This window comes from Pholis gunnellus (assembly GCF_910591455.1).
Source record: "Pholis gunnellus genome assembly, chromosome: 4".
Classification (NCBI taxonomy): domain Eukaryota; kingdom Metazoa; phylum Chordata; class Actinopteri; order Perciformes; family Pholidae; genus Pholis; species Pholis gunnellus.
The window spans coordinates 18,666,962-18,686,927 of record NC_136530.1 but is presented as its reverse complement, the minus strand read 5'-3'; the positions used below and the strand labels follow the sequence as shown (position 1 = coordinate 18,686,927).

The 19,966-nt window shown below is 42.5% G+C and overlaps 1 protein-coding gene across 2 annotated transcripts in view; it reads right to left on the bottom strand.

Moving 5' to 3' along the window:
- Window positions 1–19,966, bottom strand: part of bcar3 (BCAR3 adaptor protein, NSP family member) — a 52,600-nt gene that overhangs the window by 12,580 nt on the left and 20,054 nt on the right. For both annotated transcript variants that reach the window (XM_079158225.1, XM_079158224.1), the window contains exon 4: window positions 14,222–14,264. In XM_079158225.1, the coding sequence (XP_079014351.1) occupies window positions 14,222–14,264 (43 nt within the window). The remainder of the gene's footprint in view (window positions 1–14,221; window positions 14,265–19,966) is intronic.

Sequence of the window (19,966 nt, the reverse complement as noted above, 5' to 3'; positions counted from 1 at the left end):
GTAACCTTTTGGTTTTAGTATCATCTGTTCATTCAGTCTGGAGAGTGGAGGATAAAGAACATGATAACATTTTTTTTGAAAATGACAAATGTAATTTGTGTTTTTCTGTGCATGGGGATGTATGTAAAATCCACATTTTATAATATCTGGGTGTTTTATGTAAAACTGTATAGTTATATATATATATATATATATATAAAACAGCATAGAATTGACATTTGATACCTGACCTTTTATTGTAAATGTTTCTGTTATTATGCAGCTTTTTACAGCTTGACTTTACCCACTTGAATCAAGGAGATAAACTATTATCTAAACAATAACCGTGTGTACATATTGCATTAGATTATAACTTCTACTACCAAATGTAACTGAGGCTCTGGCCTGACCACCAGCAGCAATTTGGAGATCAGTGTGTTGCCCACTTCATTATCAATTATTGATCATTTTAGGCCGAGCCAGAATTTCTCCAGCTCCATATTATTTAAGGCTAAGGGAGGCAGGCAGAAATGAGCAACAAAGAGATGTATAATACCTACGATTTAGAGGTTGCATAAACTTTGTTTTCTTTTACTTTTTGTTTTGGTTCTCTGTTACGCGTCAGTTGAAAGCAGTGTATCCGGGCAGCATGCTTTTCCTGTTGTACCGGCATTGCACAACACATTTAGACACAGCGACGAACTGGATCAACTGAAAGCACAAGAGCTGGCTTCAGTTGACTTGGCTTGTGTTGGAGCTCTAATAACTGACATGTCTGTTTTTTTGTTATGGATTATGGTCACATCTGTGATTACATTCATTACAACCTTAAAATGCTTTTACACCTGCAGCCGACGGCCATGAGTGCTGTAGAGAACGAGGATGCACGGGCAGGAAGGAGACAAGGATGTATGGAAGGAGGGAGGACTGGAGATGTAAAGGGAGGGAGGGAATGGATTATGTAGCTGAGGAAGGAAGAACAGAAGAAGAACTGAGAAAGAAATAGATGAGTGAAGACAGATGGAGAGAGTGAAGGCGGGAGGAATGGAAGTAGTGAGGGAGAGGAGGAGAGATGGAAATGGTGGATGGGAGTGTTTTTTATAGGCTGGCCTTTAATAAGACCCTGCAATATGATGTCATCCTCAGGGAGCAGCTGCATTTATGCTGTACCACCCTGTGCATATGGACCACAACATGGCAGTACAGTACAGTGGACTGTACTGTCTTTCCAACATGCTTATTTCCTCTCTCACTCCTCCTCCTCTTCTTCTCTCAGTATTCACATGTTAAAAAAGCTTCCTGATTGAGCCATTAAGACACCTTCACTACCTTCATATTTCACTACATGTGGCAACACTTTATGTCCCCCTCATCTACAAACGCACTATAATGCAAGTATAAGCAGGTACCAGTGTTTATATGTATTTGTTAACAATCACTCATCCAGTGGGAGGCTGCTGTACAAACAGATGATGAATCAATTCATATGTCTTCATGAGAGAAGTTTGTAAAACAGCCTTGTGTAGCTTGATGACACGTCTGTCACTGATGTGGCTTGAATTGCCCCTAATCTGTATGCCGCTTTGGATAAAATCCAAATGAATAAATGTAAACATACAGAACTGATTCATACTGTAGAGAAGCATTCAATATAATATACCGATCCTGATAAATTAAAATTCCTCAAGTCGTAGCTGTATCTGGTCCATAAGACATTCAGTAGTGTTGAAACACTGCACTAATTGGTCCCCATGCAACAGTATAAATATATATGTTCATGCGAGGATGAATAGAATAAATTCAAAGATTAGCACAGGACTCTCACATTCACCTTTCTCTCCAATGTCTAAGAACACTGTCATGCCAAAACAACGCTCTTTTAAAGCGCAGCAGTTTTTAGGCGGACAAAAAGCAAAGGGTATTGTTGAAAGAAAATCCAATCACTGTTGAAATCCTTTTGGATTTCCTGGATTTTTTTACATGAATACAACGTGTTTCCTGAAAGCTTTCTGTGTGTATCTGTCTCGATGCTCAGGTTCAAAACCAGGTCTTCTTGTTTGCTGTGTCAGTGCAGTCTGAGCTGGCACGGACCAATCAGAAGCAGCGGACAGCTCTGTAAGCTGCTTGTCCTCTGAGTTCAGTTCAGTGAGGACAAATAACCTTTTAGCATCATAATTCTGATTCCTCGTCATCTAACACACACACACACACACACACACACACACACACACACACACACACACACACACACACACACACACACACACACACACACACACACACACACACACACACACACACACACACACACACACACTACTGGACGATATAATCCCTGTTCTTGCTCAAATCCTTCGTGTACTGCAGTATGATGAGAGAAAGCCCCGAATCGAAGGTTCTTGGATGACACCCTTGACCTGCAGTTCGAAATTAGTGTGTAATCTGATGTGCAGGATGATAAATAACAAAAGCTAAAAATGCTGTAACGGGTTACAAGAAGGAGCTCAATTGAAATCACGTTAACGGAAAACCATGTGGATCAAAAGTATGTTACTGCAGGTTTGAATTTGTTTTCCCAGACTTGCCATTGAGAGGACAGGTGGTGGCCATCGTCCTCATCATCACCATTAAAATAACAAGTTTGGTCTGCTGTTTATCTGGTATTTCCTCTTCTCGTTATCTTTCTCTTCCTCCCTTTCAGTTTCTGTCCCCCCCCCCCTCATTGTGGAACTCGTTTCTTGCTCTTTCCAGCTACTGCGCTGTATGAATCCATCCAGCTGTCAAATTAACTCCACGAGAAGCTTTAAATACTGTCAGTAGTGCAGCTAGAAAATACATCCGGGAGGAAAATAATGGAAGACTTTTGATTATTCAGCAAAAACCTCCATCTCACCACCTTCAGCCACGAATGAAATGTTTTGCAATACTGAGGAAGTTCTATGACATTGTATTTATTCTATTTCACATTATTTGTCCAATACAGCCAGATAATAACTTAGGACAGGACGCACAGCTTCTGTCTCTTACTGTACATTTGACTGTGTGGACATTCTCAAGGCCCTGGAAGGTTCATGAAAGCTAATGAGTCTGAATCTTTGGATTTCAGCATCTCGACATCTTGTCCCCACCTTTCCTGTTTACTCACAACTAGATGGACGCTTCTTCCTGTGTGTCTGGGACAGCTACAGAGGGATCATCATCAGAAACATCTCTAAGATTCATATGTCTGTGTGTCAGTCTCTGCAATACATCTAGGATTTGATATTGTATGCAGTATTCATTTAAACGTATTACATTGAGCACCAGGACAGGTTTCCTGTCCTGATTGTTTTACATTTTCTGAATTTCTTTTCATTCCAGAAAATTTGAGAAACAGGTTAAAGGCCGGTAGTTTGTTGTTTTAAATCCCTGGACAAGGTGGAGAAAACAAATGCCAAATGAGTATTGTAAAACACTTTACCACAAATATGATTCCCAGAACTTATTTCACCGAACCTATCCACTAAAATCATTTATTTGAACAAACCTGGGTTAGGAGCAGGCCACACAAAAATAAAAAAAGTATATTTACAAGACATATTTGTTCACAAGCTTTAAAAAGAGTCACGTCGTCATCTCGTTTGTTAAGTGTCTCTCTACATCAGGTTCCCAAATCTGGTGAGAGGCCTTCACAAAAGAGTGGAGGCTGTTGTTCAGTAGCTGCATATCGATACTGTGCAACTTTGGAATGACATGTTTACTCTCGGTTTATGTATCTAACGAGGCTGAATCAAATCTGGTTGTTGCAACAATTGAGCCTGGGAGATGAACTTTAGCTTTAGGTTTAGAGATGCATTTGAGATTAGGATCCAGAGGAAAAAATATGGGAAATGATTTAGTCACGTTATTTGCTGAGAGCTACAACACTGTCAAGCGTATAAATATAAGCTTATACTGCAACAAAAGATTAAAGGTAGACAAACAGCTTTCTTGTTGTGACTGTACTGTGCTGTTTATTTTGTGTGACAGGTTTTGTCCCATTGGGAACACTTGTAATCCGTTGTATACAATTACTTACTGTGCTGCTAAGCACATACTGCACACTGTATAAGATAATCTGATCAATCGCTGTCTCCGTTGCTGTCCCATACTACGGATAGCGTTTCAAATGGGTCAACGGGGTCTCCCATGATTGAAGTAGAAGTTAATTTTTGATACACAGAAACAAGAAGCGTGCTCTCTGCGATTAAATGGCAACCTCCCAGAGAGACAGATGGGAGGAGAAGATAAAGAGGGGAGTGAGGGAAACGAGAATGGAATAAAACCCCGGGCTCTTTGGAATCAGAAGTAAAGACATGAGGACGACACAGATAGAGAGATAAAGGAAAAACAGAGAAATGAGTGTGTTGGGGGAAAGACGGAGGAAAAGGCAGCGCTGGAGGGACAATGTAGAGCAAGAGAGCATCCGAGGATAAGACAACAACACGCAACACATGCAGATGACATGTTCAAGTCCCGTCAAAGAAGACACCCAGATCAACAGATTGACTCTTTCTCTGTGTAAAGAAACTGAGACAATACTTCATATCAGTATAAACTACACCTTTCCTGCACTAGACAGTTGTCCAATTAGTACTAATTTCAGCATCGGTCTAGTTAGTTTCTCTCACACAGAATGTGTTATTGACGACTCAAAGGTTTGAATTCAAAGCGGCACACTGACAGCGAGTTGAATTTTGAGGGCTTTCTTTGGTCATGTGAGTCAATTATTTGAGGTAAGAGGAAGAAAAGAGTTCAGGCATTGATCGCGAATCAAAGTTTCCTCGGAGAACACATTTGAATGTTACAATTTCAGAGGAAAGTATTAAATTCCCACTTTAATTTAGGATAACAAAGAGCAATTCATTTTGCTCACTTTTCATTTTTCTGAACACTTCAAGGACTTCCCACCCATGTTGGCCTTAAGGTTAGTTTTCATTTAGTTTCCATTTCCTTTATTACTGTTTTGTAATGCCTCTGGGTGAGAATTAAACTGATTTACTGTGAATGAAGAATAGCAACAGCTGCTCCGTGCAGATTTTCATGTGATCTCCTATGTCTCCTCATGGACCCCTTCACACGTGAGCTGCATTCACACCTTGCATTAACATGCGTTTTCCTTTATTCGGGCTCAGACTGCATCGCAACAGCTGATGTAAACGTGCTCATCTACAGCGGGACAAAGCCCGTCACCTCAGCTCGCTGCACCGCTGCTCGCCCCATCCAATCAACTTAATGGCACCCGTGCACTTCACTGACGTCATAAAGAGGACGAACTACCCCAAGTTGGTCATTTATCATCCTCATGAGGACCATCACCCTCGTCCCGGTACCTCTGCGTCTATAACTATCTGTGTCTCACCCTTGCCTTCACACACTGCCCTGTCTGTCTGTCTGCCGGCACCAGTTATGGATGACGCCGGCCATATATCTCACACACACACACACACACACACACACACAGTCAGACAGTCACACAGTCGGTCATTTATGAGAGCGTCTGGTCCGAGTAATAAAAGCCCAGTGTTCAACTCACAGAGAGAGTGAGGGAAAGAGGAGGACTATTCAGTGTGATAAGACTGGAAGTGCTGCCATACACTTTTTAGATTGTTTCTTAGCCTGCAATGTGGAGCCTGTGTCTTTTTAATAATGTCTTTTTCTAATGTCTCACTGTGGACCACACAGCTTCCTGTGGTCTCCTTTAAACAACAACAATAGACAATGGGAGCCCCGAAAAAGTGTGCTTGCATGAAAGCAAATCCCCAAACTGTTACGTTATTCATGCACTGAAACCACACACACACACACACACACACACACACACACACACACACACACACACACACACACACACACACACACACACACACACAGAAACCTAAACAGGTTAAGGCAGAAATAAAGGCATGAGCAAAGACTGCAGCATACAAACCTGCACATGAGCACTTTGCAGGATTTAACACACATGTACAAACACTGACATGAAGACACTGACACACAACATGGACTGCTAGTACCTGCACACATGTTCACACACACACACACACACACACTCTCCCCTTCCTCTCACCTTTGCAGTGATGACAGAGTTCTTGTGGTAGAAGCAGCACAGAGCGGCTGTCAGGGTCTTGAGGTTGCACCCCTCCGACATTCTCGTTAACTTTTCTTGACTGCCCGGACTAACTGGGGTAACCCACTGCTGCCTGCAGCCAGCGCACTTCAGCAGCAAACGGCCAGCTCTAGTCTACCTTGACTACACGCCCAAAAACTGTCAAGTCCATTCACGAATCCCATTTGCCTCTTCCAGGGGAAACTTCCATCACAGAGTTGCACAAGCTAAAGTGAGCTGAACAACCTGCGGTGTGGTCCGATGTGATGTAAATAAACTACAATAAGTCAGAATCCGCAGGAGGAACAGCCTGTCGACCTCAGGTCCCGACATCCCCATCAGGAGGACTACCGTATCTATCACCCTCCTCCACAGTCCCCCCGCAGAGTGAAACCCTCCACTGCTCCCTCAGCTCTGGAGATCCTTTCTCACACACACACACACACACACACACACACACACACACACACACACACACACACACACACACGCACACACCCCGCTCCCTCATTTGCCCCACCCCCACAAGCTCCATATATGGGTGAGAGAAGGACCCATGTGATCTGGTGTGAGCCAATGGGGTGTGGACGAACTGGGAGTGGCCCAGAATCTCTCTCTTGCTCTTGAAAACATATGGATGATGGATGGAGGAATATAAACACAGGCACATAGATAATAGTGCATATTTTTGCATAAACCACGGGGATCTTGTAATACTTCGCCTGGACTAAATATCACTCTCTGTTACTTTTGATTCACTTGGGCTCAAGACGATTTCCATCTAGGGCTTAAACTGATGATTCATTTCTTTATTCATGAATCCGACTATCATGTTGTTGATTCATTGTGTTGTTGAACAGTTGTTTTGTCTATAAAATGTATAGACAAAACAGTTGTTTTGTCTATAAAATGTCAGAAAATAATTTAAACTTCCCATCACAGGTTCATATATTCAAAATGGACGTCAACTTCAGGGCGTTTAGGTCTTTTATTTGACATACAGTCGATGTGCGAAATACAGTGGATCTCCGGGGGTCCGAGATCCCTTGATTGACACTTCAGACCCCTGATTCTCTAAAACCACAAGACAATTATTTGTCGCTCGCAATTGTCACTAAAATGTCTTCAAAAGCTTATAATGCCCAGCAGTTTTCATCACACACACTGCAAAACATGTATTCGCTGATGAATAGTGAGTGAAAGAGATAAATGACACAGCCAGAGGGAAGGGACCACCGACTTTTCACACACTGTGTACAGCCATGGTTCTTTCACTGCTCTCACAAACTGCCTCGCTCTTCTTCTAGTTCATAAAAGAAGAACTAAAAACAGAAAACACCTCACTCCCTGTGTTGGCAAGATTTTTCTCCAGAAAATAACGACCAGACGTTGAAAACAACCACGTGAAAACCGTTAATGGAGAGTGGCTGTAAGTTCAGTCACTGTACTAAAAAGAAACTAGCTGTTGGTGTGTGTGTATGTGTGTGTGTGTGTGTGTGTGTGTGTGTGTGTGTCCTACAGAGTGATGCTGATAAATAGCTGGCTGTTTGTGTTACTTAATGACTACTGAGCATTTACACCCACACACTAGTTAAGTGCCACAGCTTTCCCACCAATTCACACACACACACTCACACAGACCAGACATTACAGACATATACACACTCAGATGGGCACCCAGTACATAGAAAATAACAAAAACAAGTATGTGCACACACAAACAGCCAGTAACATCAACAAGGCCACACACACACACACACACACACACACATACACTGAGGGTGACACCCCAGCAGCAACCAGTTAAAGGAATATTCTGTCGCAGGAAATGGAGCCACTATAATTACAGTGTGAACTCTCTGAGGATCCACGGAGGAAATACATGTCGAACATTCCCTGGGGCAACACAGACACACACACACACATGCACACACACACACACACACTTCTGCCAACCACAGCAGCCCCAAATCACCAGCTAGGCTAAATGTCCACCTTAAAATACACACATCCGTCGCTCCAGGAATGCTCTGGAAAAACAACGAGGGACAGAAATCGGCGGGCAGAGGTTCTATGTTTTCTATTTCTATCTGTTTGCTGTTTCTTTCAAATGAACTAAAGACAGCCGAGCTGTTTCAGCGACTTCAGCAAGTTACATGACATGGGAGGGTAAAAGATGTTTTTGTATTATAAAATGGTATTAAATGTGTAGGTTGGTGAGCCACAGTAAATATGTTCTACATGGTTTCTCCTCCTTACAGCCTGCAGTAACTGCTTTTTGGCCATTGAGGGACGGCAGAAACAAGTTGTGAACATTAACATAACATCACCTTGCTTGTTTACACAATCAGTTATTGAGACACATTATCATTCATCATCATATCATATCCTCTAGGGACCATTGATGTCTGTACTAAATGTAATGCCAATCCATCCAATAGTTGCTGAGATATTTCAGTGTGGACCAACCATCATAGTCCGATGATCAGAAATACTTATTTCACTCTATTGAAAGTAGCCTACATGGTAAAAAAAATAAAAAATATCTAGTAACAAAGGTCGACGGTTCGATCCTTGGCTGGGACGTGTCATGTGTCGAAGTGAGTAAGACACTGAACCCCTAACGGCTCCCCGGGCGCCTGTCATGGGCCCACTGCTCCCTATATACAGGGATGGGTCAAATGCAGAGACAAATTTCCCCCTGACCGGGATGAATATAGTATACAAATAAAAAATAAAGAGTTTGTGTTTTTGCAACATTGGTGGTAAGGAATTAGGCTACATTTAGTGTTGTTACTGTAGTAAAGTAGATGGATGTGTACTTTTTTGAGGAAAGAAGAAGTTGCAGGTGTGTCTGCGGCCGCAGGAGGGCGGAGCTCCAGAGCGGAGAGACGCGTCACTCCGGAAATGTCACGTTATAAATGTTTGAGTTCACGAACCAGGGAAGAAAACGAAAAGTTGCCTTGGTCTTGTTGCTGTATGCTTGTGTATAAATTCGCATTTAATGCAATCTATTGTGTAGCCTTAAGATGTTCTTTAATTTAACAGTATATTGTATCATCATACCCCTTCCCCTCCTTTTTTAAAATGTAATGCAGAAACATTTACTCGGAGTACATTTGAACTGAACTAACTTTTTTTTTTGTTGTACCTTTTTTACTTACTTTTACATGATTACATTGTATTTTTGGTAACATAACTTTTACTTGAGTACAAAATGCTACTAGCCTACTTTTTCCCCCGCCGCTGGTCTTTTGTAATAAAAAAACATTCTTACACATTTCTACCAAGTTGTATCTGGTGACAACTATTAAAAGAGCAAAACATGCTGCAGAACGTTTCATACTGTCAACTTTTCACAACTATCCAACAGTCTTCATGCTACGCTACACAAATCAAGCAAATGTTGTGGCTTTGAATACATCATCTGATTTACTGACACACTTTGTAGTCAATCAATGGTTTCATATCAGTCACCGTGTGTGCACCGGTGTCCTTCTGTACCAGTTAGGCAGTTTGAATAGAGAATGAATGTCGGTGACACTGCTGTTCAGCCCCCTGGGTGGGTCTGAGTGTGTGCGTGTTTGAGATGGGTCATCGATCAGTAATGGACTGTGATCTTAGTGACAGACATATTGATTTGTGCATCGTGACGCCTCCACTGTGTGAGCCCTCAACACGTCGATAGAAATGTGTGCCGTTCGTTGGTGAAAAGAGAAAGCAAAAAATCGTTTTTTGGGGTATTCTGCTTCGAAGTAATGTACAATGGAGTACTGGAGGGGATGTTATGGAGTACATAGATACAATGCATCTGAAAATGGTTTCTAGAACTGGACTTTATATCACAGATTTCCTATATTTCATCATGGGGAACATTTACGGAAAGTGGAATAAAAATGCTGTCTGAATAGGTTCAAACTGTTTTTTTTCCCACACAGTAAATTCTATGTGTGGTTTACACTCGTAGGTTAGACTCAGATGCTGAAACTGAACCCTTCTGTGCTTCCGCTTCAAAACAAACCTGTTAGAAAAAAACTCTTTATATTTTATTAGCAAGATAATATTAGCTTACACTCGAACTAGGACTTGAAAAATCCCGAAAGCATGATGAGAGAATGCGCATTTGTTTAGGTTTTGATGATAGTTTAATAATTTCAACAATTTTGCAGCCATGAGATTATTTATTTTAAAAAATCCTAAAACTGATAGATGCGCTGTGAAGGCAAGTTTCACCAAAGCAACACTTTAAACAACATCATGACATATAAAGCATCTGTGTTTAGATAATAACTCGAGAAACATGGTTTATATTGTGATTCTTAATCTATGGAGTCTGACCCATGAAACGGATTATACAACAATATTATTATTAATAATAATACATAAATAAATAAGATAAAAGACTCTTAAAGTGGAAGTTCATGGTTTCTTTCAAACAACTTGATTCAGTACTTCTACTAAGTTCAGGAGGATAACTAATAAAGGAAACTTTATTTTGCACCGTGTGCATCATATATGACGCTTAAGCAATCTGCTTAAATTCCCCCAAAAATTCAGTTCAGTGGCTCATTGTTCATTTACTGTAGCGAGCCGTTGGCTAGCTGGCCAGCTGCCTGCTCTGCTTATAGGCTGACAAACTGGAGGATTGATTGGCTGTGCAGCTCATCGACTGGCTGACTGACGCGCCCGCGGGCCGGTTAGTGGAGCTGAGTGGTTGGCTGGCAGCGTGACCAGCTGGTTGCTATTCGAAGTCCTGCTGGCTTGCTGACAGACTGGTATGATGATCCTGATGAATGTCACACTGCTGTTTGGACTTCTAACTGGCTGAATGAGTCCTGATCCGTTTACAGCTGTGGGGGGGGGGGTCTGTCTAATATTGTAGTACCTCAATCCGACCACTAGAGGGTACCAGAGCTCATCTCTGCCTTCAAGCACATCAAGGCACTCTCAGCATTTTAGACATGAATTCATTCACGAGTTAATTGAAGTAGGTAAACACTTGAATAGATGTTTTGATCACAGCTATGAGTGTGTGTGAGAGTGTGTGTGTGTGTGTGTGTGTGTGTGTGTGTGTGTGTGCGTGCGTGCGTGCGTGAAACAGTAAGCTGTTAAATGTCATCACTTTGAGAGTTGAAAGCTTTTGCACACACACACATAGACACAGATCATTATTGTGTCTTAAAGCGCTCTCATGCGGGAAGAGCAACTTGATGTTTTCAGGTCAAAGACAGAGTGGGAATGAAAGAGAATGAGCAAAAGAGGGTGAGTCTTTTAGAGAAGAAGAAGAGTTGTGTTCATTTTGAACTACAGAGGATCAACAGCTGCACTCTCTTTCTCTCTTTCTTTCTGTCTCTTTTCCCAATCAGCCAGTTTGTTATCAAAGAATATGGTAAATATGGAGTATTATAATCCCACCTATTGTACCAGAAAGTATTGTGTTCGTTATAATAGAAAGACAAGTTTGAGTCCATTGATGGCTGTCTAAAATATAAATGTCCTTCCCCCTTTCTACTCATAATAACATCCTTTGGCATCATTCATCAGTACTTTCAGCTGTTCTGTTTAGTCAGGACTCTCTGGGCGTCGTTTGATCGGATTTGATAAGCCAACAACCCCACAACTGGTTAAACCTAACTGGTGCACAAACCAGTGGAAAAAGACAAAAACACGAATGACTTCATTTCTGACGAGAAATAAACAGAAATGTTCAAACTTGCTGATTTTGTTGTATTTATGCGTCTCATCGCTCAGAGTAAGAAGCTGACTCAGAAAATAAGTTTCTGCACCATTAAGACGTACTCTTAAGACCTTTTGCTGAATTTACTGCTGCAGCATGCAACAAGCTCCTCTTTGTAACATTTCTCTGATTTATCCGGTGGGAACTTTGTACCAATAGTTCCTAATTCCCCTCACAGACTTGACTGTTTATTTCCCAGCAATTGTAGCAAGTTTAGCTACATGAGCCCCACTGACTAGTACATTTGTTCTAATACAACCTAGTATCACATCAGTTTCTATCCTATTTCTGCATTATACGTATGGTATAAACTGCTACATGTATGTGTTCATTCATAGAACAGCTTTTAGATTCAACCCGCTCTCTTGTGACATAAAAAAAGGGGCTAAATTGTGATTTTTTATGTTGTTTTCTACGTCCTTTCAGAGAGGGGAAACCAGCTAATCACACAATAAACAGAAAGACATCAAACAGGTCTGGAAATGAGACTGTCCAAGAGAGGGATATCTTTGTACGATTGTTCTCCTCAGGCACTTCCTTCCCTGCATACATCCATCCTACACATTTGTACTGTACATAATCGATGGCCTGATCGCCCCAAACAATGCAAGGCTCACTGCAGTTCCCGCACTTTTGACCTTTCCACAGGATATGACACAGATTGTACTGCCTGTGTCTGTGTGTGTGTGTGTGTGTGTGCGCGTGTGCATGGACATCTGTGTGTGTTTTCATCCACAGTGGAAATGCAAACACACCTGGAGTACCACAGCTGACAGCAACACTTCCACACATATTATATAATACCTGGGATACAGTAGCCCTATTTGAGGTCAACACACACTATGTTGACACTTGCACACAACCCTAATTTGACCAAAGAAATACACACAAGTACTGTTTGTCCACGTGTGTGTGCAGAGTTGAATGTGTGTGTGTGTGTGTGTGTGGTTAGCTCCTACATGTTCTCGTGAGAAGGACTGAGTTTACTTTTCAGACTGAGGTGTCAGCATCCAAACGTATGAGCTCATAGATGGAAAGGAGTGATGGATGGGAAAGAGGGATGGCAGGTATGGAAGGATGGAGAAGAGAGGAGATGAAGAGAGAAGACATGGGGAAGCCTCGTCTCAGTACGTGTGTGTAGTTCGGACTACTTTGCTCTGATAGGTGTAGTGAACACTGTTTGAACAATGGTTTTCAGGTCAAATAAGATCCTGGAGAGACACAAGGTCATAGTTTAGCTTCACTTTGTTAATAAGAGGCCCGTGAAGATGTTTTATTGAGTTTGCATTTCATTTATCCTCACATGGGGAGAAGGAGCATGAAGCTCGGTAACATTTTCAGTTACAGCGCTAAACCGAAAACTGAATCTCTGCATAAATACAATAACTGAATAAATGTGTTTCTCTTCACGTTGCTTTTTTCATTTCTGGTCTTGCCCGTACGATTCAATTTTGGTGAAATAACTAAATCAATATATTTGCCCTAATAATTAAGCAGAGGCTGTACAGGGTGAGTACAAGAAGAAAGGCAAAGACATAAACAGAGAGTGATAGAAATATAGACAATATAACATATTGAATGTCAGCTAGATGATATTGTGACAAGTGAAGGATGACTTCTCTGTAATCACCTCTCTTAGAGGGGGGCTCAGGTGCTGTGTGTGTGTGTGTGTGTGTGTGTGTGTGATTATGATTTACAACAGTGTGACAGCCTAAGCACAGTGGCAGACCTATGATTTAACAGGTGAATTATCCTCCTATAGCCCCGGGGGGGATTGGATGAACGTCTCCTGTGAGTGATGTTTACATTGAAGCCTGCAGAAAACCACTGAATATGATTTCACGTCCAGTTTCAGTCCAGTTAGTCGCTGACAGCGATGGATTCAATTTCCTTTTCTTAGATTTTTGCTAAATGTTTTCATTGAAGTGTTTAGGAGTTGCAGTATTCTCACAACAGAGTGGAATCTTTGAAGTATTACTTATACCACAGCTATTGGTACTGCATGCCAGTACCAGCAGTACTCCTTCCTACTACATAACGAGCAGACTACGACAATGACAATTGACTGAATCAAATCGAAACTTGTGGCTGTGTTGCAGATAAAAGGTTGCTTGTGTGCATCTTATATCTTTTTAGGGTTCAACCGGTCCCAGAGATACTGTAAACAACAACTAGACGACTCAACGTAATGTGTTGTGTGATAAGAAAAACTGTCGATGTCTGTACACATGTCCCAGGAGCAAAATGTCTACGAAAGCGTCTGCAGGAGTTTAAATCCAGCCTTGTTTGTGCTTCCAGTAGCAATAGTAGCAACAGCATCTGTGGCAGTTTTTGTCTGCATTCTGTAAATAACAAAGAAGCACATTTGTCGTTCCTACCTTCACATAGTCCACCGTGGCGTCCAGGCCGGCAGCAGGCTCCCTGGGGAACACAGACAAAGACATGGTCCTGTTTAGTGAACACATCTTGCTACTGGACCCAAACTGCTCGCTGTTGATCTCTGGTTCCTCGCTTTAGTTCCTGCTGCAAACAAAGTGCTGAGCTGGCTGTGTTACGTCCAGGTGCGTCCCTAGCTGGTGCTGATGCTGCTTCTTTAGCGCTCTTCAGGAGATGATACAGTTCGGTGGAGGTGTGACGCTTTGTTTTGAAAGGTCCAAATGGATGTCACTGGTCATAACACGTGTCCATGTTAGACAGATAGACCAAGCAGGCACAGCTGTACTGTGAAGCTAGTGTACAGTTGACTGTAATGGCAGTGCTGTCCTGACTTCAGTTGTTTTCTGAGAGACAGAAGTCGAGTGGAACCAAACCTCACACTGAACTGCTTTAAATCAGAGTCCCTCTCTTTCTGTGTCCCATCCGCAGTCTGTCTTTCACTCTTTCTTTCTCTCAGTCAGTGGTAAACATGTTCACTCACTGCCTGCTTGACTTGGTCTCTCTCTCTCTCTCTCTCTCTCTCTCTCTCCTCCCCCACCATAACACACATCGCAGCCACACGCCTGCCCTTCAGAGTCCACTGACAATTTCACAGAGAGGTTAGAGCACACACATAAAAACAGCAGCATTTTCTCCTTTAAAAAATATAAATGTATTTTTGCAATTTCTTTGATTGCTTCAATAATCCCAAAACAACCACATCAGACAGCAGTTTGGAATCTGTTTCCTTAACAACCTCTCGCTCCAGTCTCATTGGCTTTTCGTGGACACTTTTGTTTAAGTGTCAGAATACACAGAGTACATGTTCAGGCCCTGTATTTTGGCATTTTGTCTGTTCTGAGCAGTATAAGGTCCCCACATTGTGTCTGTATTTATTCCCATTGCTCTCCATCTTCGCCTTGAATATATGTGGTACTTGAGTGTATAAATGTAGCTCTGAGTCTCTCTCTACAGGAGGCTTACAGCCAGGGGCTCAGTGAAAGAGGTAATTAGCTCAAATCCCTGACTACGTTACCAAGGTTGGTAGTTTAAATCCCTTAAGCCTACACTGGTGTTCCCACGGGAATATTAGCACAGTCCATTACTTACCAAACCAAATAGGTTTAGCTCTCAGCCCTCTCAGTTTTAACGTGGCCCCAAATAATGAGTGGGATTAAGTTATGTAACTAAACAGAAGACTCCATTCACAACAAAGGTACAGTCATTATTCATAGACGGTGGAGTGCTCAGGCCTCTCCATCAACCTCAGAGTCTACAGCAGAGTTCACTTTGCAGCGCTGAGGAAGCTCAGTGAATGGCAACCGATCCTGTTCCAGGTCTAAACATCCCTAATCCAACATATCCTGACCCCCACACACACACACACACACACACACACACACACGCACACACACACACACACGCACACAGCGTATCAACACAAATCGTCCTCACAACAGAGGGCACATCAGTTGTTGTTGGCGGAACAACTGTCTGACGGCGCCAGGAGCAGAAATGCTGATTGCGCTTTACTATTCGATAGCATCAGCTTCTGTGAAAGTTTTTCCAATCAACTGGAGAAAGTTGGAGTGCTCTGCAGACCAGCCTCTATTCCACAATGCAGTTTACTTTCTAACATAATAAAATAAATGACAATGAGTTAGTTTTTGTTCTAAGCTAGGTAGGCACACATACAGTGTGATCGATTCATTATTAGAGCTGAAACCATTATTATAATTATGAACATTATTTTCAGAATCAAATTCATCCGTCCACAGTTTTTTGATGGGTTTGTCTTTAAAATATTTGAGAATTTAAATCACAATGCCCCAGCTCGTTTAATCGATTGTCTTGTTTTGTGCCGTATTTTGTCCTGACACTTGTTTCCAATGTAGTTTCTCGCAACTTGCATTATATCATTGGCATATGAAAGGCTGCATGTATCAGGCCTTTGGATTTAAAAAAAAAAAGCAATTGTTTGGTGCATCAGAAAATAGCTTCCATTAGTGTTTATAGTGATGAGTGAAAGGAGCTCATTGTTCTTCATTTTCACCACTGCCGAGGATGGAGGAGACGGACGATGAAGAGGAGGAAGGGCGCAGGACGTTTCTGTGGTCTCAAATGGACATCCAGTTTGACATTGACCACACTTACTGTAGTCGCATGGGTTGCTTTGTTGGACTCCGCGGTGAGCTGGACCTCCGATTGGCCCCAAAACCTTCACCACCCCAACCACCACCTGCCCCTCGTAACCCTGTCTGAGGTGGGTGAGAGGAGAATCACCACATACCAGACAACACCCATATGAACGCTGCTGTCGCTGAATGTGCTACGACTGAGGGAAATTCCCTCTTCTCTTTCGGGAGGTCAAAGGTCAGGCTCACAAAGAGAGCAGCAGCCCCGGAGCTGATGGGAGATTCATCGTGTTTAAACCCAGGACGTCAAGTGAAGGATGACGTCGTCTCCGCCCTGCATCTAGATGAATCTTTATTCTTCCTGATAATGTTTAGTAAGCCTCACTGCAGCCCTAAAAGAGCTGCAACAAAAGTATAGTGAGAGTGAGATACACAAGCTGACCACAGCTAACTTTGCCTTTCTTCTGCCCATATTGCTGAAACAGCATCAGAGACTGGATTTTTCTGCTTCTACGACCACAAAACTGACCTGCAACACAGACGGAGACAGAGCTCTGAGGACAGAGGGAGTGGAAGCGAGTGAGAAGGGGAGGGAAAAAAAAATAACACAAGTAGGGAGGGCAGAAGCAGGCAGCACTCGCCACAGTCTTTTTCTGGCTACTGTTGTTCTTTGCGCTTCACCACACAATACTCAGCACGACCACAGCTGGCTTTAGCGAGTGACTGCACCATATTTGTGTGTGTGGGAGAGAGTGAGGGAGAGGGAGAGGGATGAGCAACATGCAGGGTCTGCAGGCCGCCTGCAGAGGTCAGTGTGTTTTCATAATGAAGATCCACAACTCAGTGCAAAGTTAGGATTTGCTCTTAATGCTCTTAATAGCTGTTTCCAATCCACACTGTAAACCTCTGTACTGAAAACCTGTCTACTATAAAGATAACCATACAGTACATACTGTAATGTTAGTATGTAGTTTGACATCGGGACACAGAATAATATTAATAAGTATGTTTCCTTTAAAGTAGAATCAACTGAAAATACGATTGTTTGTGTTTTCGTTACCGTAGAATGGGCCGTTTAGTTCTACATACGAAGCTGGTCCTCTTGACTGAGCCGGCCGCCATGTTGCTACGGTAGTCCAGAAGGGACAAACCAAACACTGGCTCTATATAGGGCCATTCGCGTTTTGGTGTCGGCCACCATAGTTCTCCTGCACGGGAGAAGTTTCAGTTGGTTGCAATAGTATCTGGAGCTGAGTCTCTGCTGACCCCATGCCTCTTCATCTCACATCCTCCTTTTATTTGCAGCACTTATTAAGCAACCTGCTGTTTTTTTCTGTCAGGGGTGGCACTAGGGCAGGGGTGGCCAATCCGCGGCTCCCGAGCCGCATGCGGCTCTTTGCCCGGTTTCATGCGGCTCTTACGTTCATATCGAAGTTTGTATTTGTGTTTTTTTAATGTGCGTGTTCGCTTCGCTTGAATTAAATACGGTATTTTCGTCAAACGCGCATGTGCGGCCACAGATTACGTTCCTCGTCGACCCATTTAACGCCGAGACGGACTGTTTGAAAGCCCCGCTAGTCACAGATGAGGATGCGGCTGAGTTGGAGATGATCGATCTTTGTGAGGAGGACCAACTCAAACCTGCTTTAAGGGACGGGACCATTGAGTTCTGGAAAAGTGTGCCAATGAAAAAATACCCCAATGTCAAACGGGCTGCGCTTAAGATACTGTCAATGTTTGGGTCAACATACGTCTGCGAGTCTGTGTTTTCTACCCTGAAACACGTGAAATCAAAGCATCGATCTGTTCTGACTGACACCCATGTGAAAGAATTGCTTCGAGTGGCAACAACGGAATACAAGCCAGATTTGAAGAGGATTGTTCAAGGCAAGGAATGCCAGAAGTCCCACTAAGTAACATTCATAGTAAAAGAAAAACACTATTGTAAATTATTATATTTTTGTTTGTGGACTTGGTTGAACTGAGAGTTTGTCTGTGTGACACAGTGCACACAATGTTCATTGTTGAAAATGACTGGCCTGTGGTCTTAGGAGTCAATTTCTGTCATTATCATATTGGTGTGTGACATTTACAATAAATCTGGCTGAGCAAAGGTATGTGTGTGTGTGAGGAAGGGATAGGGTGATGTTCATGTGTGCCCATGTGTATGATGTGGCTCTTTGCGGTAACACAGTAAAAAATGTGGCTCTTGGTCTTTGACTGGTTGGCCACCCCTGCACTAGGGCAATAAATCATCAGATGTGAACGCGTTTGAATTTTTAGTTCATTACCATATAAATCTTTTGCAATTTGAAAGAGAATATATAGTGCAAACAACGGATGTAACAACTGCTAAAAAATACATTTAAGCTATCGGTCTGATTTGATATAAAATAAAAGGAAGAAGTTAATCCAAACACAATCAACAGATAAATGGGGCCCTTTCTTTCGCATCTCATGTTGAAGAAATGAAAAGTTACTTTCTCTTCCCCTCTCATTCCTCTTTGTGCTACTCCTTTCCACTCTTCCTCTCTGCTCTCTCGTTTTTCCCCCTCCCCCCCTCTCCTGGTGGTCTGCTGAGCTGCCCACGGAGGTCAACAGAGAGACAAACTGACCAATCGGAGGCTAGTGCAACATAAGGTCGGGGGGTCATAGGTCAGCTGACAGCATGAGCAATGGAAAGTCAAGACCGACTGGCCAGTGGTTACATACCTTAGAGACACACACTGAGAAAACTCAACTGTGAACTGTGTGTAGCTCCAAAACGGCAACAGTGAGCTGGGAGATAAGTTTGGAATTTTACAATGCTTCTTTAATGTATGAAATGTTGTTGTTGTTGTTGTTTTTCTTTACTATATCACAATGTGCAGACAATCTGTATATGGGCATTCAATTGTGAAATAACAACAACTAAAACATTTCTGATGCAAAGCTTTTCATAGGACCAAGAAGTTGATTTTCAGTAAGCGATCAAGTAACTATGGACACAGTGAGATTCATCTCTCCTACCTGCTGTTGCTTGCATATAAGAGTCTTCTTAGTAGAGGCCATTAGTAGGCTGTCCTTTGAACTTCAGACTGCTTGAACCCACTAGCCAAAAATGAGCAACAGAAAGTTGTCTCTTTTCTAGTCGTACATTTAGGAACATAAAGTGAGAAACACACTTGACTCGCTTCTTATTTTTGTTTAATTCCAAAAGTAAGCAGTCAAAGGACACAGCACCCCTCTAGCTGCCTTAAAAATGAACCAGAGTGAGAGAGAGATGCTGTTCAGTATTTCGCCACCTGCGCGGGTTGAATTTGACCTGGACAAATTGTCCTGCTGTATGTCAGCAGTGTATGAAATGTATCCAGCATGGAGGCAGAAATATGGAGAGGGTAGACAAAGAGCTCACAGTAATCTGTGATCTGTCCTGCCACACCCTGACCTACAAAGGTAACCCAACTACTGGGGGCTACGAACACACACACACACACACACACACACACACACACACACACACACACACACACACACGGCTACATCAGATACTGTCTGTCGTAACTCTACACTAAAGATGGAAAGATGGGAGGA